The 27,920-nt window shown below is 31.2% G+C and overlaps 1 protein-coding gene across 1 annotated transcript; it reads left to right on the top strand.

The window, feature by feature from the left end:
* LOC136988193 (pyruvate dehydrogenase protein X component, mitochondrial-like) lies at positions 1–26,993 on the top strand. Its single transcript, XM_067286031.1, has 11 exons — positions 1–194; positions 3,203–3,286; positions 3,532–3,632; positions 11,361–11,533; positions 11,610–11,705; positions 11,833–12,013; positions 12,630–12,705; positions 13,595–13,656; positions 13,754–13,912; positions 19,945–20,009; positions 26,604–26,993. Exons 1-11 carry the CDS (start codon positions 80–82, stop codon positions 26,869–26,871), a joined length of 1,380 nt encoding a protein of 459 aa, XP_067142132.1. The 5' UTR covers positions 1–79; the 3' UTR covers positions 26,872–26,993.
* The last annotated feature ends 927 nt before the right edge of the window (positions 26,994–27,920 follow it).

The raw sequence follows: 27,920 nt of genomic DNA, 5'->3' as shown, positions 1-27,920 counted from the left end.
CCATGCGTCATGGACGACCTGAGTTAGAAGTTCGTATTCTTTCGTATATAGTTACATAAAATAAAATCAAAAAGCAGCAATGATGTCTTCTATATTGGGGAGAAACTTCTTAAGGATTTCTAATGCTCTGTCTTCTGCAAATTTTTTCAATAGAGTAACAAATGCGTATCTTCATAGAAGTCACGTTATCTTTGGTATGGTCTGTTTCCATACTAACTTTATTTGTATTCTTTAATAACAAAAAATGCATATAATAGTGTTGCAACACATTGTATAGGTTTACAAGGTGTCTCGTAAGTCTGATTCCGTAGGAGTTATGTTATCTCGTAAGTTATGTTTGGGTTATGTGGTGAGAAGTCTGGATATAACCCTGTAAATCGAGGGTTGCATAACTGGCAGCCCGCAGGCAGGATAAGGCCTGTTAGGGCTTCGTATCCGACCTGAGGCCTCAATGGTTTCTGCTCTAAAAATCAATGTTTCTAACATCTTGCAGGGATTAAAACAGAAAAAATTCAAACTTCTAATTGTTTACGTAAGTTGAAAAGGCTTGGCAACGAAAGGATGGCCTTTTTTTTTAGTTTATGGTATGCTTTGGTTTACCAGATAATAATGAATATGGCCCGTGTCTGATATGTGTTTATTTGACTGGCCCTTTGCTGCATTTGAGTTTGAGATCCCTGCTTTAAACTCTATTTCTCTCCGTCAAAATAATTTGAATTCGTTCTGCTTTCTCAGTACCGTGCTTCATCTGTATAAGAATGTACAAATTTCAGCATAACTTCTACGGGGCCTGATGTAGAAGACACTCTGTATATTGTATTCTACATTGCACACCTTATTTATGTACTATATATACGTGTGTGTATTTGTCTGTACATTGCTACAGATACTTAAAATAAATGCAATTATTTATTTATGTTAGATTAGATGAAAAATACTCTACAAGTTAGTAAATATTATTTCTGTCTTTAACTTCTTATATTCATGTTTTTGATCATGTTATTGATTGAATATGTGACAAGGCAATTAGTTTGAATTCATCATATAAATATTCTTTCTTTTCTTTAGATTACACTAACTTAAAAATAGGATATTTACCATACTAACAAGGGTTATGAATGCAATGCTCTGTAACTGAAATTATACAGTTATGATTATAATAAGAAATGTTGCCTATATTTATGCTATGTATGTGTTTCATGTTATACATAAACACTCCCAATATTCCTTTCTCTAGTTCTCAACATTGTTACTTTAGAATTTCAGTATTAGTTCTGTTTAATTTTATATTTATTATTTATTTTTCATTTACAATAATTTTGATTTGAAAATAAAATAAAATAAATTATTAGTGAAGATTCATTAGTTTAAAAAAAGGGTGTACTATAGATTACTCCCTATGGAATTTCAGGACTTTGATTATATATTTGAACTTGGGACCGAGACGAGTTCAACGGTACCCTATTTTTGGACTGGAGACGAAAAATAAAAAAGTTATCACACTTTTTAAGTTACCATACTTTTTTAATGCTCTCATGCAGATGGCACCGTAGTTGCTAGTATTGCCATCTTGCGGTAAAGTCTGCAAACCGCGACGTCTGACTACGGTTGTCTCCCGGACCGTTAAACACGCGATACGAGAGCGGAGAGAGCGACGCGACTTCTGATCATCGCGCGATTGCCATTTCGGTTAATGTTACTTATGGCAGCGAACATGGCGGCCCAACTGACCTCTCATATGGGCGCCACCACACGCCGCCATGTGCTAAACTAGTGATCGATTCACGGTAGTTTTTGAACAAAGTAAAAAAGGGGGGAAACGTCTAAAGGCAATTTTAACGGCAAGCTACGCGACTCCCGATCGCGATAGCGAGGCCGACTTAGCGACTCCCTATCATCGCGCGATCGCCAGAAAAAAGTATGATAACTTTTTTATTTTCCGTCTCCGGTCTAAAAGTAAAGTATTGTTGAACTCCTCTCGGTCCCCTTAGTTCAGATATATACCCAAACACACGAAATTCCATAGGGAGTAATCTATAGTATACCCTAAAAAAATATTTTTTTAACTCCTTGCATCAAGGTCACCTTCACACTAGTTAAGGTGAAATTTACAAATTTTCCTTGTTTGATACATTAACCAATTTAAATGTAAATTTCTAGTAATAATATACTATGTTATTTATATAAATAATTTACAGTAGAAATTATAATTTCATATAACTGATATAAATATGGATAAATTTTTAGAAAAATTATTTGACTGTATCAGTGGTGTAGCGAACATAACTGGTGCCCGGGGCACGGCACTTTATTGGCGCCCCCCTCCAGAAACACATAGTTTGTCTTGGAGACCATTTGGGTACCCCCTCTGCGAGTGGCGCCCGGTGCATGATAGACCCCCTCACTACGCCACTGGACTGTATAAAAATGTGATCTGTCACAAGTAAATTACCGTATAACTCGGCAGATAAGACGACCTTCAGATAAGATGAGGTATAAATTTTCGTCGAAGTTTTATAGTTTTAGCTTATATCTGTCCTATAAGATGACCCCAAATTATCAACGGCCTATGAATTTAGTTTAGATCAGCAATCATCATCTGAATAATAATACTGTATAGTGTATACAGAATTAAGTCCTATTTGTAATTTTTCAAATGAACAAATTTATTTTCTTGGATCTGGCAGCACTGTTTTGCGATTGTTGCAAGCATTCGCACTGATTCGGCATTCGGGTAATGATCTTGACTATTCACAAAAACGTCGTATGGGCTATTCTATTTTGTGGACATACCCTACTCTTTACTAGTAAATAATTACGGTTTGTCCGTTTTTTTTATAATGGTTTAATTTATATAAATTTCAATCTAATTTTTTGTATCTGTCCTATAAGACGATCCCAGATTTTGGGGACTTTTTTTTATGATTCAACTATCGTCTTATCTGCCGAGATATACGGTATATATTAATATAATTTTCACCTTCTTACAAAAAAATCTCTCTGATTCTTGAACAGATAAATTTGTATTAAATTTTTATCTGTCTTAAATAAAAACTTGTATATTAGCAAGTTTAAACTATTTAATTTACATATTCCCGTAGTAAAATTAGCAATTTGTTTTATTCTATAAACAAGAGAAGTTTGTAATTGTTAGAGAAATAAGTAAATCTTTTATTAATTAAAAATGTTTTGTATTTTGTAGGTGTAAAAGGAATTGAAATCAAAATGCCTTCGTTATCGCCGACTATGACTGAAGGAACAATTATAAAATGGTTAAAAAAAGAAGGTGAGAAGTAAATATGCATTTGGATATTAATATAATGATTATAAAGTTTTATCTACAGCCTATTTTATGTAAATTTCATTTTTAAAATAAAAAATATATATTTTATTATACAGAGAACTATTTTTAAAAATGGAAAAAATATATAAAAATATTTTATTTTGTGTCTTTTATAGTTGTTGATTCGGGAAATTTAATTTAAAGACTAAACTTTGTTGAGTAATTTATTAATACGGTATAAATTACAGGAGAAACGATATCACCGGGAGATATATTATGTGAAATACAAACAGATAAAGCAGTTGTAGCACTTGAGTTAGAAGAAGAGGGAATCTTAGCCAAAATTTTGGTAAGACTGCATACTTAAATTAATATTCATACATAAATTTCTCTATATAAATGATAAAAGAACATTTAACAAAAATAACTAGCAGTAAAAATGTCCATAAAAGCTTTTTATACTTGTTTCTGGTTAAAACTTATAATGGGGGAATTGCGTGTAAAGAAATTTCTTTATATGTTCAACTTAAAAAAGGGTGAAGAAGTACTAAATATTTTTTATTTAATTTATGATTAATGAAATAAATTATTAAGTTCAGATAATCATAATTTTTGTAGATATGGTCAATGTAAAATTTAAAAAATGACATTTAATTTCTTAATAAATTTTATAGCGGGTAATATTGTAGGATATCACCTTAGCTATACTAATTAAATACTGGTAAGAATCAATTTTTGTTTAGTTCTTGACTAAGAATATTTTGACCAAGTAATAGTAATATCTTAAATATGTTATCAAACTATAATCATTGATAAAACTCAAGATATATCTTATACATATATGCAGGATAAGGCATTTAACCAGAAAAAGTGAAATATCTTCAAAATGAAGTGTTGCAGAGGAATGTGTTTGTTTTGAAGGCAGAAGGTTTGTTTATTTTTTAATTTGACCACATTTTCAAGGTCATACTAAAGTCTACTTATTACTTTCAAATGAAAACCTATATTTTTTGTAGCAGCAGCTGAATCCGTGCAAAATAACAAATTACTTTTTGCTGAAAAGATTTTTCTGTTTATCGCTTACTTTTGACAATATTTAAATTTTAAAGGATGGCTAACAAATTTTCCAAAGTAGAAATTAATACTTTTATTAGCAATACATACATAAAAATTCAATTTTAATGAGTAAATTAATCTAACACGTGTTCGAAATGATGACTTTCAACCTCAATACATTCAAAAAAAGATTGGTGACAAGCTAAAAGAGTTTCTTCAGGAATTTTTTCACAAGCATTTCATTTGGAAAGAGAAATATTGTTAGCCTTCCTTTACGAGGGCTGTTTGGAAAGTTTGCGGCCTTGCCTATATGCAGTGCTGCGATCAATTTAATTTTTGGCGGGAATAATTAAGCCATCTTTGCTAAACATACAATACCAATTTCTGCTTGATTTGTCATAAAGTTTTGCTATGACAGCTTAGCAGATAGTCAGTGTGCATGCGCTTTGTCAAAAATGGAGAGGACGGAGACTTGTGTGGTCATAAAATACCTGATGAAAAAAGGGTTGACCCCCATCTCAAATCAAAGCTGACACGGATGAAGTTTTGGGGGAGTCTGCACCTTCATACACCACTGTGGAAAAATGGACAGCCTTTTTTAACTCTGGCAGAGAGTGTATGGAAGATGACCCTCGCAGCGGACGGCTGTCAAATGTTGTCACTGAAGAAAATATTGACAAAGTTCATGATTTGGTGTTAGCAGATCGCCGTTTGAAAATGCGTGAGATAGCTGAGACAACAGGCATCTCTGTCGACCGAGTGCACCACATCCTAACTGAAAATTTGGGTATGACGAAGGTCTCAGCAAGGTGGGTGCCGTGTCTGCTGACCGCCAAGCAAAAATGTGTTTGCACTTTGATGTCAAAGGAGTGCTTGGACTTCTACCAGAAAAACCCACAGCATTTCTTGCATCGGTTTGTGACTGCTGACAAAACGTGGATTTACTACTACACTCCTGAAACAAAAGAACAGTTGAAGCAATGGAAACACCACAGTTTGCCACCACCAAAGAAGGCAAAGACAGTTCCATCAGTGGGGAAAGTGATGGCCTCGGTTTTTTGGGATCCTAAAGGCATCAACTTTATTGACTACCTAGAAAGAGGAAAGACCATCAATGCTGTCTATTACTGTGAACTATTGGAAAAACTGAAGAAAGAAATCAAAGAAAAGAGGTTACACTTGAAGAAAAAGGTTCTGTTCCACGACGATAATGCACTTGCACATTCCACCAGAATCACTGAACAAAAGATAAATGAACTTCGCTTCTAATTAGTTCCACATCCATCGTACTCACTTTATTTGGCCCCCAGTGACTTCCACCTTTTTCCAAACCTAAAAAAATTCTTGGCTGGAAAGAGATTTCACTCAAATGACGAAGTCATCTCTGAAGTGAATAAGTATTTTGCACACCTTGACAAATCGACCTATTGTGATGGCATAAAAAAGCTAGAACGTCGCTGGAATAAGTGCATTGCTAACAAAGGAGACTACATTGAAAAATAAAAAAAAGTTTTAACATTATTTTGTTTGTTGTTCTATTTGAGGCCGCAAACTTTCTGAACAGCCTTCGTAAAATTTAAATGTTGTTGAAAGTAAACAATAAACAAAAAATCTTTCTGCAAAAGTTATTTATTATTTTGTAATTCAGCTGCCACCATAAAAAAAAAAAATATATATATAGTTATCTCTTCAAAGCTAGAAGCCATAGATATACGATATACCCTGTTTCCCTGAAAATAAGAGTGTGTTTTATATTAATTTTTGCTCCCAAAGATGCGCTAGGTCTTATTTTTCGTATGGTATGGCGGCTTCCGGCCACCAGGGAGAACTCACCACAGCACACATGTACAGCACAGCAGGGGCAGCGTACGATATGGTGGCAGGCAATGGGCCTCTTGTAAATGTGCACATTTACAAGTGACGGCCACGGACGGGAACATTGGGGTTGGTGGTAAGTGGTGGTCTTCGTGTCCTGCATGCAGCTGCTCTGCAACAGATGGTGGTAGGGGATAACAGTGGCAGACTAAAAAGAATCACAGCTGCATGCTCTGGTGTTCTGTTCGGCAGACATACAAATGAAAACTTTGCTAAGTCTTACTTTCGGGGAGGCCTAATATTTAGCAATTTAGCAAAACCTCTACTAGGTCTTATTTTCGGGGAAACATGGTAATCATACAAACATACCTTTTATACATTTCCAGTATTAACTTTACAGATCTAGCAAACATTATTGGCACATTTTATAGGCCTGCTTCAGGTTAGAAGCCATTCCAAAAATGAAGATGTTACATTCCTTCATCTTTGGAATGGCTTCTAACTTGAAACAGGCCTATAAAATGTGCTGGAAATGTACAAAAGGTGTTTGTATGATTATATATGTTTTCATTTGAAAATAAAGAGTTGACCTTGATGTGACCTTGAAAATATGATTAAAATAAACAAACCTGTTACCTCCTGTCTTCAAAACAAACATTTTATTTTAAACATTTTCCTCTGCAGCATTTCATTTTGGAGATATTTTACTTTTCCATGTTAAATGTCTTACCCCTGTGTGTGTGTGTATTGTTTATAGTAATATTATTACTACAAACAATTTAAATTATGTTTTTTATGCATTTAACTCTTCTTTTACTGTAATTTTCATTGTACAGTGAAATATCAGTATAATATATGCCAATTTAATGAAATTTTTGGTATAACGAATATATCTTGAATCCTTCATAAATTTTCTATTTAGCTTAATGCAAAAATTTTTCATTGTTGAGAAATAAACTGTAGAGTAAAACATCAAAACATTTGATGTTTTACTCTACAGTTTATTTCTTTTTAAGTTTACAAGAAAAAATGGAGAAAAATAAAAGAAAAAACAAAAGCAGTTTTCTTCGAAAGAGAATAATAAAATATTAGTTAATATACAAGAAAGGAATCAAATGAAAAGATGTGCCTGATTGGAATTCTGTGTCACAGTACTGGATTTTATCAAAAAAACATTCATAAAGATACAACACACAAAAATTCAACTGTATTTAGCTGAAAATAACAGCTTTAAGCAGAAATAACAATTACAGAGGCAGGATTTCAACTAATCAGTACTACTATATTGTTATTTTAGTCATTTGCTTGTGATATTTTTTGATAATTTTTTATTACAGATTAATTTTTATTATAATTTAACATAACTTACATTCTTAAAATGTGAAATTTTTTTGAATAGTAGAAATTTTGTCTACATAGTCAAGTCCAGAGTTTTCACATCACTTTGCAATAATCTTTGCATTTTTTTAACTTAAAACAATTCTTTGTAAATAATACTAGCTCTATATATTATTTACACTTACTTAATCTATAAATTAAAAATTTTAATTAAGAAGATAATCAACAGTAAGAATTTAATTATTGTTGAATTATTGTAATTTAAAATAATGTGGAGCTAATTAATAATAATAAACAACTTTAAAACAGACACATGATACTTAAAATCAATTATTCGGATGTCATCTTGCAGTATAGTATCAAAGTTTAATCCTTAGTATCATAGCCTATAAATTGTTTTATGATTTTGAGATTTCAGATTTTTCAGTAACGAATTCAGTATCCCCTTTTATTGTATTACAGTAAAACTCCAATTATCTAAATTAATTGGAACCTCAGGCTATTTGGATATTCAGAATATCCAGCTAATTGGAGTTTTGCTTAAAATAGTCTTGTTTTTTCCTATCTTTATTTATTTGAAGTTTAAGACCATTACTTCTGTTTTATAGTGAAAAAGGATAAGAAAAGACTTGAAAAATTAATAATTTTTTGTAAATAGTCTTAAACTTCAAATGAAGAGGATTCTGGGTACATCGTCATTATGTTTGATTCTATCTTTATTTATCTTAAATATATTTGAGTGAATGTATTTCAAAAATATTTAATTATTAGAATTTTTAGTAAGTAAATATTTGTTGTAGAATTAAGATATTGAACATGTTTAATTGTTGTGCAAGTATACAATGAATGATTCTTCACTTTTCTTATTTTAATGATGATGATTATATGCTTTGTAAAAAATGTATCAATGTGATTTCATTTAGAAGGCATTAAAGTTATAGAGATAACTTATACTGTTTTCAGTGAAAAGTTAAGTAATTACTGTATATTTCCACAGATAAGACGACCTTAGATAAGATGAGGTATAAATTTTCATCAAAGTTTTATAGTTTTAGCATATATCTGTCCTATAAGACAGTGTTCCACAAAGTATGTGCCGCGGCACACTGGTGTACCGTGGTCAATAGTTGGTGTGCCGCAGAAAAATGTCAAGTTTTGTGAAGATAATGCACCTACACATAGCTGAGAGTTATGCGAGCGAAGCGCTTCGTTGCACGAGGAGCGGGACAGCCCACCTGCGCGCTGCACACATGTGTATGTCAATGTGATATTGTAACGCTGCGCCCCGCTTAGTCATCGTTGTCACGCGCTTTTGTAAACTGAAACAAATCGCTTTTCGCCAGTAACTAGCCACTAGTTTGTGAATGTGTCGTCGCAAACATAATTGACTTTTTTTATTACAAATAAATAGACCCTAATACATGTATGTGTATATAATGGTGTACATATGTATGTGTATATAAATTCCTATGCAAGTTCGTCAAGTGAAACTAATGATTCCCAAGAAGCAGAGTCAACAAAGAAAAAACCTAAGCTTGTTAATCGAAAATATGATGAGAGCTATGTACGTTATGGCTTTATATATTGTGGAGACGAATCATGTCCAATCCCAAAATGGAGAAACTTTGGGTAATAATTCGATGGTGCCCAGTAAACTTTTACGACATTTAACTACTAAACACCCATCAGTGGCTCAAAAAGGCAAAACCCTTTTTTTTCAACATTTGAAAGACCAGTCTAAGAAACAGGTAACTCTTATGAGTTCGTCTTTCAAAACATCAGACAAAGTGCAGAAAGCAAGCTACGTGATCGCTAATATGCTTGTTAAATCCAAGAAGCCTCATTCTCTCGCTGAAACTTTAATTTTACCTGTCTGCAAAGAAGTTGTCAAGATTATGATTAGCCAAGAATGCCGCTAAGGAAATCGAAAAAATATCTGCGTCAGCAGATATGATCTCACGTCGAATTAATGATATTTCTAGCGACATTCAATCAACGTTAATTGAAAAATTAAGACTTAGTGGAGTTTTTGTGCTACAAGTCGACGAGGCTACTGATATCAGTGGTCACGCGCATCTCGTATCAAATGTCAGGTACACTGACGAATATGAAATAAAAGAGGACTTTTTATTTTGTCTGCCACTACCTGGTTATACCACTGCAGAAGAAATATTCAAAGTAACAGACCAGTACTTCAGCGAGTATAATTTGGAATGGCACAACTGCATAAGAATTTGCACAGACGGAACAGCAGCTATGACGGGAAAAATTAGGGGATTTATAACCAGGGCTTCTGAAAAAAACCCTAATATTAAAAATGTACATTGCTTTTTACACAGGGAAGCACTGATGGAGAAGTCTCTGCCTGATGAATTGTTGTCTGTCATACAAGAAGTCGTCAAAATTGTCAATTACATCAAGTCGCGACCGCTGAACTCTCGTCTGTTTAATGCAGTGCGTCAGGAAATGGGAGCAGATCATCAGTCACTTCTGTTTCATACACAAGTACGATGGCTTTCTCGCGGAAAAGTGCTTTCTCGAATTTACAAGCTAAAAAATGAGACCCAGACGTTTTTAGAGGCCTAGGGTTCAGATTTTACTTTTCTGTTTAAAAGAGAAGAATGGGTAGCAAAACTTGCATATCTGGCGGATATATTCGTCAATTTAAATGAGCTCAACAAAAAACTGCAAGGCAGGAATTCTAATATTTTAATGTTAACGGACAAGATTGAAAGCTTTTGCGCTATGTTGGTGTTATGGATCAGCGACGCTACCGATGGTAGTAACGAAATGTTCCCAAATGTCATGGCTGCCGATTCAGAAAAAAAGTGCAGGCTTTGATAGTAAAACACTTGGAGCTTTGGAGCTATTAGGAGAAAAAAGTGAACTGTTATTTTCCTAAGTGTGACCTGCAACTTATGGACTGGGTACGAAATCCATTTTCAGATAGCATTTCCATTGGACACCTACCGATAAACGAGCAGGAAGAATTCATGGAGCTGAAAACTGATTGGACATTAAAACTAAAATTTTCTGAAACAGAGCTAGCACATTTTTGGCTGCATATAAAAAATGAGTATCCACTGCTTTTAAAGCATGCTATTGCAATTCTCTTACCATTTGCCACGACCTACTTATGCGAATTGGGGTTTTCAACTCTCACTACAATTAAATCATGACAAAGAGAACGCCTGAGGATGATTGACCAAGAGATGAAAGCAGCCTTATCAACGATTGTTCCAAAATTTGATCGCCTGTGCTCAGTTAAGCAGGCTCACATTTCTCATTAAACATTGTACTGATTTTTATAATAAATAAATATTAAATAAACATTGGTTTTTCCTTTGGTGTACCTCTAAAATTTCTTGATTTGGTAGGTGTACCTTGAACACAAAAAGTTTGCGGAACACTGCTATAAGACGACCCTCAAACTAGCAATGGTCTATGAATTTAGTTTAGATCAGCAATCATCATCTAAATAATAATACTGTATAGCGTATACGGAATTATGTTCTATTTGTAATTTTTCAAATGAACAAATTTTATTTTCTGCCTTGCTATTGTTGCAAACATTCGCACTGATTCGGGCATTTGGGTAATGACCTTGACTATTCACAAAAACGTCGTATTGGCTATTCTATTTTGTGGGCATGCCCTACTCTCTACTAGTAAATAATTACGGTTTGTGTGTTTTTTTATAATGGTTTTAATTTATATAAATTTCAATCTAATTTTTTTGTATCCGTCCTCTAAGATGACCCTGGATTTTGGGGGCCTTTTTTTTATGATTCAACAATCGTCTTATCTGCGGAAATATACGGTAATGAATATAAATAAAAACTAAATATTTTTAATGTATACATTTTAGATTCCAGAAGATACAAAAGACATTAAAATAGGAACTGTTATTGGTCTTATGGTTGAAGAAGGTCAAGATTGGAAAGATGTAGAAATACCAACAATTACTGAAACACCTATTCAAGAAAAGGTCTCAAGCCAAGAGAGATTACAAGAAACTCCAAAAAAGGTTCAGAAAACAAGGTTAGATATTATTTTTAGTATAAATAATTTCATTAGGAAATGGTTTGTAAATGAAAATTTTCATAATTATAACTAGAATGATGGGTCCAGCTGTAAAGACATTGTTAGAAAAATATAAAATCAATCCAGATGAAGTATCTTCTACAGGGCCACATGAAGTCCTACTGAAAGTGTAAGAAAGTTGTAACTGGTATTATATAATTTTTCTATTATTAAGCTTCAAGTATAATATAATTTTAGTTTACTATATTATGATTTTATAATTTTTTTATATAGATGAATTTTTTTCTTTTTTATAGAGATGTAATGAACTATATTAGTAAATACCAAATTAAAGAAAAACCTATAGAAGTAATTGCTGAAAAGTCTCTTTCTACACCATCTATACCATCTATTACTCCTACAGATATTAGTGATTATATAGATATTCCACATACGAATATGAGAAGAACAATTGCTAAAAGACTAACAGAATCTAAGGTACAAAATTAGTTTGAAATGCTTTAATCACTATTTTGTTTATAGATTCTTTTAAAATTTAGTGTGTTTAGCTACTTCATAAAATAATGCAGTAGCTTGTTATAAGAAGTGTGTTTTGTGCTTTTAAAAAAGAATTTTGGTGTTTTCTTAAAATGTTTTTTGCTTTCAAATTGGGAAAGATATCTTGGTACTTATGCATGTTTATCATTTTTAAGATCGACAGATTCAAACACAAATATTTGATTTTAATTATCAAGTTGTAAAATATTTGAATTTAAGTTAAAAGTAATGGTATTTATATTTGTTTTATGTGAATTATAAGCTGAGGTTGTCCTGAATCAGGACAAAGACATTTCCTAATCAAATAAAGATTTGGCTTCCTGAGTTAAGCACTTTAATATCAATAATTTAATATGCTGTTGTTGACACAAAACAATGAAATCTTAATATATTAACTGCTTTGCAAGAAAATACTTGAAAATAAATTATTTTTTTTCTCCAATTTATAAATCTAAGTAGAATGTAAAAAAGTATTATATGTTTTGAAATATATTCTCAAAATTTTATTATTTTTAATGTATAATATTACAAATGACCTTACTTTTTTCTTTTACAGACAACAATACCTCATAGTTATATGTCTATATGTTCTTGTGTTGATGAAGTTATTCAGTTTAGAAAAGAATTGAAAAGTAATTTACATTTATTTTTAAATAAATATTTTTAATTATTAATCTTATTCTTTATCATTAAAAAATTCAGAAGTACTTTCTAAATACTTTAATTTTATTTATCTCTCATTATTGCTAATAAATTTAAACTTATTCTCTTTAATGGTTATCGTTCTTATATATAGTTTAAAATAAGCTTTTTAGAATGAACTTGACATAAACATACAAAAAGATCTTTGTTTTTTTAGATTTAATTTTTTGTCAATTACACTTTTATTAATTACAATCAAAAGTTATAAAATATATTTAAAAATCAAAATATAGTAAATTTTAGAATTTGCAATACAGTGATTATTTGCTTAATTATTTCTGAAATATGATAAAATTCAATAGTTCAAACACTTATAAAAATAATAAATTATTGTAAAGTATAAAATAAGACAATTACTAAAAAATCAGCAGTTTATAGTTGATAATCAAGAACAATACTACTCCAAATTAATTGTTTTTAATGCACATGGGTGGCAAATTAAGGTGGCATTGAATGTAGCCAACAAGTACCCATTCTAATTGTCAAGCTCAACGAAGGTGAGAAGAGCACCAGTTGTTGACATTGAACGCTACCTTAATTTTTCCACCTGCGAGCATCTACCTTTAAGAGTTCTTAGTTAATTTGCCACATTTTAATGAATTCATTTTCTAAAAGTATTATTAAAAATGAAAATTGTATATAAAATAAATTCTGAAATTTTATTACAGTTTAGTAGCTTAATCTATTCATGACAATTAATTTAGTTATTACATATATAAATTTTGTTTGCTTTAAAAGCAAAAATATATTTAAATTATTGTAAGTATTATATAGGAAATAAAGTTAAACTTTTAATATGTTATAAAACATCTTTTCTAGATGATGGAATTGATGTCTCACTTAACGACTTTGTTATCAAAGCTGTTGCTTCTGCATTACATGTAAACATTTGTTTTTTTTTTTTTTTTTTGTTTAAAAATTGTCTAATCTTATAAATTTATTGGTAATTATACAATTTCCTTTTTTTTTTCTTATTAGAGTGTGCCAGAAGTGAATGTGATGTGGATGGGAGACAGAATTCAACAGTTATCAACTATTGATATATCCGTTGCAGTGGCCACAAAAAATGGATTAATTACACCAATTGTTAAAGATGCAGATATGTTGGGTATTCAAGAAATCTCACGTTCAATCAGGGTAAATATTAATTAGTTCAAACTCTTTATTTACATGTCATAATTCTTCATAAAAAGAAGAAAAAAAATGTAGTTAATCCCACATCATTATTTAAATCAGTGGGGATATGGGCTCTTCACTGATTTAAATTGCAAAATTTTAAGACATTTTAAACAATAAATTTTTTTTATTCATGTTATATTTCTTCTTTTTTAATTGGAAGTGAAGTATGATGATAAATAAATACTGAAAAGTCTGGATAAACTGTGTATTAAACTCAACCTTTTGATAACTCAGAAAATGATTTATAATCTGTAAATAATTGTATATACCATATATTTCTGCGGATAAGACGATAGTTGAATCATAAAAAAGGCCCCCAAAATCCGGGGTCGTCTTATAGGACAGATACAAAAAAATTAGATTGAAATTTATATAAATTAAAACCATTATAAAAAAGACACACAAATCGTAATTATTTACTAGTAGAGAGTAGGGCATGTCCACAAAATAGAATAGTCCATACAACATTTTTGTGAATAGTCAAGGTCATTACCCAAACACCCGAATCAGTGCGAACGTTTGCAACAATAGCAAAGCAGAAAATAAAATTTGTTCATTTGAAAAATTACAAATAGGACATAATTCCGTATACGCTATACAGTATTATTATTTAGATGATGATTGCTGATCTAAACTAAATTCATAGGCCATTGATAGTTTGGGGTTGTCTTATAGGACAGATATATGCTAAAACTATAAAACTTTGATGAAAATTTATACCTCGTCTTATCTGAAGGTTGTCTTATCTGCGGAAATATATGTTAATGAAATATTGTAATAAGAAATTAAAAAATGTAATATTTTCATAAATATATTTTTCACATGATTAATTAATTAATTAATTAATTTTATTTGGATTTATAGTGACAAAGTAGATACTTTTTTGAATGAACCACATGAATACTAATTTGACAATTGCTAATTTTTCCTAATTGTTTTATAGCAAATACATTATATCACAAAATATAAGTTATACTGAAAGTTATATATAGTCTATCTATTTACAGCAGGGCTGTCCAACTGGCAGCCCACAGGCCGTATACAGCCCGCCAAATTATTTTTATGGCCCGCGGGTACATTTTACTATGAATAAATTTATGTTACTAAATTATTATTATTATTAATATTAAAATTATTTTACTATGTGAAAATTTAAATCTAATTTGAATTTAAAGTAGGTACTATTTAGTTTGCGTAACTTCACTTAACCTGGCTGAATACAGCAGCAATCCGTTTAACGTCTGATGATGGTTGGCTCAACATTGGCGCCACATATTATATTTGTGATTGGTTGTTGTTTATCTATGGTTGGCGCACGTGATGCGCACACTACCCTGCGCTATTTGGTTGATTCATGCAATCGTGCGAGTGCAGTCTTGTCTAGAATTTGTTGAGGGGTGACTGTGTTATAATATTATTAACTTAATTTCATATTTATTTATTAATTAAAATAATTATTGAATATGAGTGCTACTAATAAAAGAAAAATAGACCTCGAAAATCGAGAATTTCAAGATCGCTGGGAGATAGATTATTTATTTATTCTGAACAAGAATGGTAAACCACAGTGTTTGGAATGTTTACAAATCATAGCTGTGTGTAAAGAATATAACTTGAAGCGCCATTATCTTTCCATGCATGAAAAAAGTATCATTCGTACACGCGAGACATGAAAATACCACTAGTGAAAAAAATGAAAAAGCAGCTGGATCATCAAACGAATTATTTTAATCAAGAACCAAAATTTCAAGAAGCATCTGTAGCTGCATCGTTTGAAGTTTGTTTAGAAATAGTAAAGGCAAAGAAGCCATTTTTGGATGGAGAATTAATTTTAAAATGTGCCATAAAAATGGCTCAAGCATTTAATGACAACGAAATGGTAATAAAATTTCAAACAGTATCACTTTCTCACCAGACTGTAAGCCAACGTGTAAACGAGATTAGCATGCATGTCACTAATAAATTAGAAAACCTAATCAATAGTTGCTGCTATTTTTCGGTAGCATTGGATGAAAGCACAGACATTTCCGATACAAGTCAAATGCTTATCTTTATAAGAACTGTAAATGAAAATTATAATTATTCAGAAGAACTTTTAAAATTACAATCATTACACGGAACAACAAAAGGTGAAGATATTTACAAACAATTAAAATGTGCAGTAGAGCAGTATGGCGGATTTGACAAGTGCACTGCTATTGTAACCGACGGTGCTAGAGCTATGACGAGGCAAAAATATTGGGCTCGCGGGACTTTTGCAAAAAGAAGGAATAACATGTCGTATGTTACACTGTATTATCCATCAGGAGGCATTATGTGGTTTATCCCTACAACTAAAAGATGTAATGGACAAGGTTTGCAAAATTACTAATTTAATTTGCGGCGGAAATCGTTCTCTTACACACCGAAAATTTAAAACATTTTTGGATGAATTGGAAACTGAGTATGGAGATCTGCTTTTACATAGTAACGTTCGTTGGTTAAGTGCTGGAAAGTGCTTGAGGAGATTCTTTACACTTCGAAAAGAAGTTCATCTTTTCCTCACAGAAATTGCCGTCGATGAAAATTTGACAGCAAATTTAGTTGATAAAAATTTTATTTATTCACTTGCTTTCCTAACGGACATTACAAATTATTTAAATATTTTGAATAAATCCTTGCAAGGACAAGATCAAAATGTGTGTTGCCTTTATAAATATGTTACTGGATTTAGAAACAAATTAAAATTGTTAAGGTTTAATTTGGAGCAAAATAATTTATTTCATTTTGAATCTTGCAAAGAGATCTATGAAGAAATGAAAGAATGTAATATAGAAGCGAATTTTAAAATATTTCTACCAAAATTGGATATGCTAATTACAGATTTCAATGAAAGATTTTCTCAATTTGATGATCTTAAACCGTCTATTGATTTATTTTGTGATCCAATTAATATTGATATCAACTCCGTTGATCTTAAATATCAAATAGAATTATGCGACCTGCAGGCTGACCCATTTTTTACATCTCGTGGAGTAACTGGAATAGAAATATTCAAATTTTTAGATAAAGAGAAATATCCAAAATTGAGAGATTTTGGACTTCAAATTGTATCAATGTTTGGAAGTACATATATCTGCGAGCGTGCATACTCCGATATGAAATATATAAAGTCAAAATATAGAAACAGTTTGAAAGATTCCACTCTTGAAGATATAATTAGACTTGCCACAACAAATATTGATGTGGACATAAAAGATATTGTTGCTAAACAATTAGGGCCACAATGTTCTCATTAATATATTATGAATATTTTAGTTTTCTTTTTAGTATAAATAAAATATATTTTTAATTAACATAAACTGACTTTTCATTTATCAACCTTCTTGGCCCCCGAAATGTTTGGTGAAGAAAATATGGCCCGCAGACTATGATAAGTTGGACAGCGCTGATCTATCAGTATGTCAAAAAATGTTTCCCTTGCAATGTTGAGTAAAAACTCCTGAATAACTTGTGCACACAACTGCTTTACACAATGAATGCAAAAATATAAAGTAGAAATTGTAGGTAATCACTATATTAAAATAACTTTTCTAATCTCCATAAATCTAGAAAAGGTTGATTATTGTTTTTATATGCAAGTGTAGATTCCTATGTCAAATAAAGAATTACACCCTATAAAAAATTTAAATTGTGAAAATACCGCATAAGAAAAAGAATTGACAGACATTTTAGAAAATCACACTAAGGTGTCCACTAAGAAGTAGAGTCTAATATTGGCTTTAACATTCTGAATTAACTAAAAATTAATTTATGCAGATAGATGGAAAGAGGTTATAATAAGTGACAAAATTTATTCAAGTAACAGATGGAATTGTCAGAGTTTGAAGGCATATATGAGAAGCCTTGGGAAAAAAAATTTGTCAAAACTCTTAAACATGGAGGGGGTAGCAAAATCATTTGGATCTGTATGTCTTGGAGAAATGTCGGAAATCTTGAATTTATCAACAGGATCACGAACAAAAAACTCTAACCTAAGATCTGGAAGAAGCATATTCCTCTGCCAGTTTTTAAACTGTGTCTGGAAAGTATATTTTTTTAACAAGACAGAGATCTCAAGCACACAGCTAACATTATTACATTCCAGTTCAAAAGAAAGACTAAAACACATACTTGCATCTACAGTCTCCAGATTTAAATCCAGTTGAACACATGTCAATATTAAAGACAAAAATTGTAAAACAGCATCCTTCAACTTGAAGTGGTTAAAGAAGAATGGTCTAAAATTAATAGCAATGCAACTGCAAGATTAGTACATCAACTCTTTTTGGCACGGATTCCACTAGAATACATGCCAAAAAGAGTTGGTGCAGTCCTTAAGACTAAAGGGAGTTACATAAAATATTTATCGGTACCACTTTGTTTGTTTCAAACCCACAACAAGAAAAATTCATCAGAGTGTCATTATTTATTTGTTTTTGATGATTTTGTACTTGTTAATAAAAAGCTTAACCTAATTTAAATCATGAAGCATTAGAAAACTGCATTATTTTTTAATCTTTCAATTTTGCATCAATTCTTCCTAAAAAATTATTGTAGAAAAATCAATTGATTACATTACATTAAAAATAAATATTTTCCAAATTTTAATTAAAAAATAACTTCATCTAAGAATTATGAATAATTCATACGCATTAAAGAAGTTATTTTTGTTTAAGTTTAATCAATATCAGCATTTATATTATTGCCAAATTGAAATTCCTTCTGAATTATTTAAATTATCATAGAATTATTAAGTTAATTGTTCAAACTATAAGAATTAACTTTAACAATTTGGGTACAATAATGCAAGATAATTTTCTGTTTTCGACTTTTTAATCTGTCGTTATTAACCAACCATCACCCTCATAATTTTTTTAAACACATTATTTTATCTGTTTTTATCTTCTCTAATATCTGCTTTATGTGATTTTGATGAATTTATAGTTTATAATATTAAAATAACGTTTTTAATACAATTCTCAGTAACATCAATTTGAATGTGTTTATATTCAGCAAGACAAAGATTAGTTTTTCCTTATCTATGTGTAACTATTCATTTCTCATTTAAAAATAAATTAAATTTGGTACTGAAGTTAGTAATTAACCTTTTATTAATAATCAACAATAGTTTTTTTAAATTTGTTTTTACCGATCACATACAATCGCAGCTGGATGACCAAGCGGTTAAGGCATTGGTCCGCTATTCTGGGGAAATCTGGATGAAAAACCCGATAAATTTTTCATGGGGTCTGGGTGATCTATTTTGGATACGTACAGCCTATCGCCCAGTCCCATTGCGGGCCTAGCTTCGTGCAGACACACTTACATTCTGACAATCGAGAGAGTAATTGTGTTTGCATACTTCCTAATTGTGTAATTGGTAAATAGCACACCGTGATCATTTTCTGGTTGGAAAAAGAAAAGTTCTTCCAAATTCGCTAAAGAATATTAACTTCAGCATAGGGAAAAGCGTATCAGTCAAACAGAAACTTTCGGAACGTGGGTAGAAAAGTTCAGAAATAATAAAATAAGTGTAGTTGATGAGGATCTGAATAGTTTCCATTGATTTTACATAGACTTATTAGCATTGTCCCAACAACTTCAACAAAAGTAAACATTTATTAAAATTATAGAAAATCATTGATTGAGTCAATACTCCATTTAAGAAAGCAGTGAGAAAGTTAACATCTGCACTATTTTATTAAATTTTAAAGAAGTATATTAGCCATTCAATAAATAACAAAATTGATTTTCAGTGTGGTATTAGAAAATCTGTGAAATGATCTAATAAATTCTTAGAGTAGCTATACGAATATACAGGGTCTTTCAAAAAAGAATGCTGCCATTTTAAATTATTGTAATTATGTTAATTATTATACAAGAACATTGTAATGTATATTAATTTTGTATATTTATCATTGGCACTTAAAAGGAAAGTTAGTTTACTAAATGATGTAATTTCTTTCTAGGAATTAGCTTCAAAAGCTAGAGAAGGAAAATTGCAGCCGCACGAATTTCAAGGCGGAACTTTCAGGTATAGATTTTAAAATATATTCTGCGTTTCAATGATTAAATTTTAAAATTATCAATAAAAAATAAAATTTTAGGTCAGAATTTTTATCTTTAGTAGAAGATTTATATTTGAACTTGATTTATTCAAATTACTTTATGATAAATCTATTAAGAAGCTAAAATCACTTTGTGTAAGCAATGACGTTAGCTACTTGATAGATTTAATAAAAATAAGAATAAATTAAGTTAAAAAGTTTAATTTTTACGACAAAATATTTTATAATTTTATTCAGAAACGATCCACATGATATACGATAAAGTCGAATGTGTATTGAAATCGAGGATTTTTAACTTTCTGTTTTAATTTTTAAAATGTTTCATAAGTTGTAGTTTGCTCTGATTTATCAAACAACTTTAATATTTAATTATACTATTAATTAAATTAGTAGCTTAATTAAATATTAAATTATTAATTGATTTAATTTAACAAGTTAGTTTCGTTTTCAATATCTAGAATGTTTTGGGAGGAATATCAATAAATTTTAAATTAGGAAATAATTCATATAAAAAGCTTTATTGACAAATTGAATTATTGATAATAGTCAGAAGAGCAATATCATTTTCTAGTTTTGGTGATTTTGTCCATAATTTCTAGGACAAAATCACCAAAACTATTCTACTATTCTGTCAACAAACTATTCTTTATAAATCGTGTAAAGTTCAGTCTTTTTTGTGAGAACCTAGTGCTGCATTCCCTGATCTAAACTTCACCTCGGGTGTGTCGATGGGCAGATCTGTTTGCTCCGTGGATTGCCGACAGAAAACATTGCATTATTAAAACAAAATGGTTAATAATAAAAATTACACCAAACTAGTTAATAACAATTGTTATACAATAATTAGTTATATGATACAATTTCTGTAGAACAAAGCCAATTTGCAGTACGCGTCTAGTGTAACTAGTATTCACTTTCTAATCTGCCAGTGTGCTTTCGTCAACTTTTATCTATTTGTATGCTGACATTACAACTGTGGCATATCTGATTTACGTATATACTCGTGATACCTACACTTTTCCTTTCCCTGTAGGCATTAAACTTGAGACAAAAAAGGCCAGTTAAAGTTTATTTAGTGATTTAACTGTACTTTTGCCCTTTTTGAGTTATTTGACTATTCTGAGTGTTTGACAGTCACATGAATAATGGCATTCTCCAATGGACGGGCTGTGAATGGTAACATGCCTTTTGAATTTTGAGTTTTTCAATCGGGAATGTGAAGTAGTTGCCTTAAACTAAACAAACTCAAATTAGTAGTGGCTTGTCCTTGTACGTCATACTTTTCCTTTAACAATAGAGTCATGCCTGTCATCTATTAGCTCCTTTCGGGGGAAAATTTTTTAATTGAAATAACGTGACTTCCGGTTTGCATCGGAAGTTCTTATGTAAGTAATTGGGGCCTCCTGCCCCTAAGGTTTCCATATCTGGTCTCATCTTTCACCTATTATTACAAGACGCATCATCATGTAAAGCTGGCTCTTCAGTACTGAATGAACTATTTATCATCATCAAAAATTGTAAACAGATAGCATGAGGATGATAAATTACAGAACAGATATAGAAAACTGAATATTAATCACAAGTAAATCATCTACACTACTTGGTATTGGTTAAGTGTTTGCTCGGTATTTGCCATTTCCCATTCCTTCTTAGTGTACTGTGCCAAATCAAAGGGAATGAATAGGCAGTTTTTTGGTATTCAGCAAATACTGAATGTATGGAGCTTAACATGACAATATGCATTGTAATATACTGTACGTTATAAAATTTATCGTCGTAGCTAACAATATCTGTTTATAATATTTGATGATGATAAAATGTTCATTTAGAATAGAGCATTTTTAACAACAACACCAAATTATTAACTCGTATTATTTTTGGATCGAGGTTAGTAAATGTGACAATTTTAAAAATTTGACTCCTTAAAAAGGCTTTTCACAATTTATTATTAATATTAGTGATTAAATAATTTAAATAAATTAATTTCTTATAAGAAATCTGTGGTCTCTTAGCAAGATTTGAAAACAAATATGAATATTATTAAGGCTATTGCTACTCCAGATAGCAAGAGTTCATTTTATTTAATTATTATGGAAGATTATTTGATCTGCTCTAACTTAAATTCATAGCACAATACACATGCACATTGTTAATGATGATTAAGGGCCAGATTTGTATGCACAGTCATGCTTTTTTTTTAATTAAATGCCACGATGTCGAAACCTCGACACAAACACAATTTGGTTCCGAGCAAGGTTGCCCGGTAATGCATATTTTGCAGATTTGACTCTTTCTGAAACTAAATAAGTGTTTTATAACTTTTACAGCTTGTTTGCATGATTGCAAGTAAGTACCACGAAAGAACACAATTTGCATTACCACGGAAATCTCTCATTTTTCATATTCTCAAATCCTTTAATCCCTTTGAATTAAGCGAAATAAAATTACTTTAATTGTTATATTTATTAATTTAATAACATTAAATTTAAAACTTTTAAAAAATTATGTAAATATAGCATTTGATTAAATATGAGAGAGAATTTCCCGTGAGTGAAGTAGTCAAAACTTCCTCACATGGAGCACTTGCAGAAAAGATTCCGTCATATTGAGTTCGGTTAAACCAACAATACAGATACAGATGGTTTGTATATATGTAAAGTAGATTCTCGATAGAATTGATGGGTTTACAGTATTGATAGAAGAGGTATTTTATTGTTATATTGAGGCAGCAATATGGAACATGAAAAAACAATCAATACAGGGTGGGTGGAAAGTAACGAGGCAGCAAGAAATTGCTATATCATCTATATTTTTAATGCAAAGATGATGAAAATTATTTGACATTTACCTTATTAAACAGAAATACAGATGCATATCATAAAATTCAATGTAGGCACTGGCACCATCCTTTAACTTCCATGAACGATTGGGAATTGTGATGTGGATGGATGGCTACTTCTACATGTGTTCACAACCAAACTTATGGTCATTAGCTTCAAATGACAATTCTTGATTATTTTTGGATGGATTGTGGCATGACGTCCTTTCAACGTATGCCACCATTTCTGCACGGCAAGTGCCGTCTTCCACATCTTGTAGCGTGCAGCAATCTGCACTCGCCAGAACAGACAAGCAGTTGGCCATCTCATTTGCGACATCTCCCAGTCGCTGCCAATACAACCAATGCACAAGTTATACAATTCTATTAATTGATGTACATACACACCCAAATTGCACTGTTATTACAAAAATTATTCCAATTTCCAAATGCCTAGTTACTTTAAACCCAACCTATAGTGTGTACTGTAGGAATTCTTATGATATAATGAGGAGAGAACAGACCATTAACATATTTATAAATGTATAAGTAATCAAAGTAGGTTTTATGTTTAAAAAGGTCAAGGAGGCCCAAGCAAGTGCAGGCAACTTCGGGGTAGTTAGGGTATTTTATAATAGATATATTTGAGATTTTGGCATTGGATTTATGCAGAAGGGATGGTGAAACAGAAGCCCAAACTGGTATAGCATAGTCAATTAGGGACCAAATATTCTAAAAATGTATAGCACGGTGGGTATTTTTAGCAGAAACGGTTTTAAAATTGCACCGTATAGTCCCCTGGCAAATAGAAATTTTAACTGATAATTTTGTAAAGCCAATGCTTAGTTACACAAAGATTTTTCGGTCAAAATTTGACCTTCCTTATGTTTATATTTAGCAGTTTAGTATAGAGTATACAAAATAGAACATGCGAAATTATATAAAATAAATATCTATAAAGTAAAATAAATAATACAAATAAAAGATAGATTTAAAACTCTGAGGTATAATTATGCCATTCCTTGAATAATGCATGTTTATTCTGCAGTATGCTTCCTTCTTCTTTTAACGCTCTCGTTGATTGCGCAGTGGCATCGGATATAATGCCTTTAGAAGCATTGGCCTAACCTCTAAGAGGACTTGGAGATCAACTTGACGGTGGAACCAATATTAATATGAATCGTCCCACCTATTAATAACTTTAATGATGTAAGTGCCAGCTTTATCTAATTTATCTATTTGAACCTTATCCAAATCTAAGATCTGTATACAAACAGCATTTCTCTCTCCACGAGGCCTTGGAACGTTGGCTATGCTTTTGCCGTTGACTATCGTTTGTTTATCGTTAGTCTTTTTCCAATTTGCCACTACTGGTATGTTGCCCGTTAATTACGCCCTTAATACAGAGCTGTGCCAAACAGTTTTGGCACCCCCGATTCGACATTAATTACAAAAAAAAGGCATGGGATTTTAATTCTGCGAGTTCATTTTGACAGTCTCAAAGTTGGTCTCAAGGTCCAAGCACCCCCGAACCCAAAAAAAAATTATTGTTAGATTTCTCGTACTATTGTCCTAAGTGCTTGCCATTTGAAATGAGACTTTATTACTAGAGTAAAGTTTTTAACTATACGGGGTGTTCCGTAAGTCCGGACCCATAGGAATAAATTGGACTTCTATACTTCAAAAAACCCTATAGTTTCATGTATATAATTTGGAGAGTTAAAATTATCTTAATGATTCCTTCCATTTAATTTTTATTTACTTTTTGCTATCCAATTTAATTAATTCTGTAGTAACAAAATATTAAATTCTTCATTGTGTTAATAATTTTTTTCCCGCAACCGTATTCTATTACAATGCATTAAATTTAAGTTATAGATTATAATCTGTTTAAACCGAATACATCGCATAATATATTAATTTTAAAGTTCTGAAATTCTTTAAGCGCTTCGTATTTTGTTCTTAAGCTTTTTCCGGTCGTGGCTCCGAGGTTGACGGTCGTGACTCGTGGCCTCCCGCATATGGTAAACCTGCAACCTGTTCCGTCAAGTTAATTGTTTAATTTTTTCGTCTGCACGGTATTTTTTGTTATTTCCACTGCCTAATTACTTTTTATTTTCAATTTTTTCCGTATCATATAACACGATATGGAAAATTCCATCCAAAGCAATTTCACTTAATAAAAATCTCGCTTTTGTTCCCGACCCCCTAAGCCAGCCCGTGGTTTCCCTTTAAAAAGCTCCAATCTAAATAATATTTTCAATGAAAAATTGGGATCATTCAGTTATGAGGGTGAGTCTTATCTCTGTAATATCTTCAAACTTTCTATCTTTTCTAAATAATAGACATTACTTACTTGATCAATGTCATCATAAATAATGGCATTTGGATGCATTATTAAATTAATATGCTTAGATTGTTTTTAATTCAAAAACCAAATTTATAACTGTGAACTGAAACAGAAACATGGTTAAAGCGCGTTACACGGCATTTTATTTGGCTTCAATTCGATTATAATTATTCGGATTATAGAATTGTCGAATTCAACCCTGGTTTTAGATTGACAACTAAGTGAAATTGAACTGCATGCAAACTAATAAGATCCAATCTGAAACATGATTAAAGGCCATATCTACCGACGTAACGTTGCAACAAAAACTGTACCCTGCCGTTCGACTAATTGTTAGCTCGCAGATCAAATATCGGCAACACATCTCATGTATAGCATCTGACTATTCAAAAATTTTAAATAAATCTCCGAGATCATGCTGTATTTTTGCAACGTGTTAGAATGATTATTTACTGCACAGTTGTCTATTTAATGTAATCTAAACTTTATTCAATTAGCAGCAACCACTAACGGTACAGTCACAATACCATTAATGTCAAAGTACTATATTACATTGCCACGCCGGCTATTTTTTTGTTTTTTTCCCACTGTTTAATATATACATATGTACAAATCTGCTGTTAGCTCTTGTTGATAATAAGAACATAAACACCGTTCTCGAAGCAAATCTGGACGTCCTGTGTTAGATCTTCTCAAATGAGCCGGATCCGGTGATCCGAATAACTTAATAAAATGTAAAATATTTCGGCAAACTAATTATAAAATGAGTGTAAACTCCATTTTCCCATATATGTTCTATAATGCCATTTTGAGTGGAAAAAATAGGTGTAACGTATAAACTTGTTTAACAATGCCTTAAGGTTTGTCCGTAAATTAAATTATATATATACATAATAAATTAATTATTTTTTAATTTTCTTTCAGACTTATTTTAAGGCAATAAAATTATTTTAGCCTGGAAAATATTAGGGCTGTTTTTCTCAGTGCAAAAAAACTCTTCTAGAACTCTAGCATTTGCAGGTTTTACCCTTATCGCCGGGAGTTGACGATAGAACATTTTTTCATTTATTGGCTACCGAAGGTGGACGCATAGCCCAAAAGTGCTCGAGCTTTCTAGAAAAGTTTTATTTCCGACAAACGTAATTTGAATTAGATTTATATTTTAAGAATTTTGTAGGGCTTATTATAATTGGCACTTCAATGCTTAATTAAAAAAATAATAAAGATATTCTAAGTTTCTAAAGGTAAAATTCTAAGAATAACTTTAGACTATAAGTAGTGATTGATCACTATAAGATGATACTAAAGACATTACCAATGAAAATATATGCAAAGCTTCACGAAATGCATTTTGTTAATCATCACAATACTTATTAAAGATTTCAATTTCAGCGTATCGAATTTGGGTATGTACGGAATTACGGAATTCACCGCCGTCATCAATCCTCCCCAGTCGTCCATCTTGGCCGTCGGTACACTCCAGAGCAAACCAGACGAAAATGGGAAAGTGAAGACGGTCGTGACCGGTACTTTATCTTTCGACGGAAGAGCGGTCGACGAAACGTCCGCTGCAAGATTTCTCAAGGCTTTTCAAGATAACCTAGAAAATCCAGTAAATATGATATTAGGTGCCAAACAGAGTAGCGAGGTAATAAATTAATTATCGACAATTAAAATAAATCCTGTCATCCTTCCGTATAGTCGGACTTTTGGAAAGGTTATCCCTAATTATTTATGTATAGTTTTATTATTTAATACAAAATAAAAAATATCGAGTACTAATTTATGAATTAAATTTCGACGATAAATAAAGGCGAAAGTAAATCTAATCACCGACGGAACAATTAAAACTTTGGTTTTGAAGTAAACTCTTATGCTATTCTTTCTAAAAAATAACAAAAAAAATGTATTTTTTTCTTTTTAGAAGTAGCTGCAGTTATTGATTTTTCTTCGATATTTGACAAAAGTTTAATGGTTGTAAAACCAAAAAAAAATGAAAATCTATTTATAATCTGTCAAGTGAACTATTGAACATTATTAATAGTAGTTTCCTGAAATAATTAAAATTGAAAAAATATAAGAATAATTTGTAATCTTTCGATTACGGTCGAGGGGCAACTTTTTTTCATCGCCGTCTCTTCCGTTCGTCATCTTTAATTGAAATTTTCGATTGTTTAATTTCTTCACCACAAAACACAAATGTCAGAAAACAAATTTTAATACTTTTACTGTATATACAGTATTGCAAATGATATATAAAAAACAATAAACCACCATAATAAAATGCAAAATAAATAAAATGTATACAATATATTTTTCCTAGAGGAGAAAATTATAGATATAAAAAGTTTGTTTGTCTTTTTTTTTTTAGTAGAGTCGTGGGCACCTCTCTTTCCATCTGTTAGTAATTTCTTTTTAAATCGTTTGTTTTAATACTTGATGATTTGTAGAATGATGTCCTGAGTTTAATGTTTCTTGGAAGATTAATATACGGAGCAAAAAATCTCCACATGCAAAATTCCCAGTATGTTGCATAAAATGATATTGAATGTAATTATGATTTTAGTATGGGACATACTGTGGTGCTTAGGAATATGTAAATTCTCGGCTCGGGCCGTAGTAGGAATTGTTAATTAATGCCAGATCTATGGTACTTCTGGCACCTAAAGCCTAACGGGATATCGTACGTGATCTGGCTTTAGGGTCGAT

Source organism: Centruroides vittatus, unplaced genomic scaffold, assembly GCF_030686945.1.
Source record: "Centruroides vittatus isolate TY-2023 unplaced genomic scaffold, ASM3068694v2 contig_1246, whole genome shotgun sequence".
NCBI classification, from domain to species: Eukaryota; Metazoa; Arthropoda; class Arachnida; order Scorpiones; family Buthidae; genus Centruroides; species Centruroides vittatus.
Note: the sequence above shows the minus strand (reverse complement) of the source record. Positions and strands in the feature narration are given on the sequence as shown.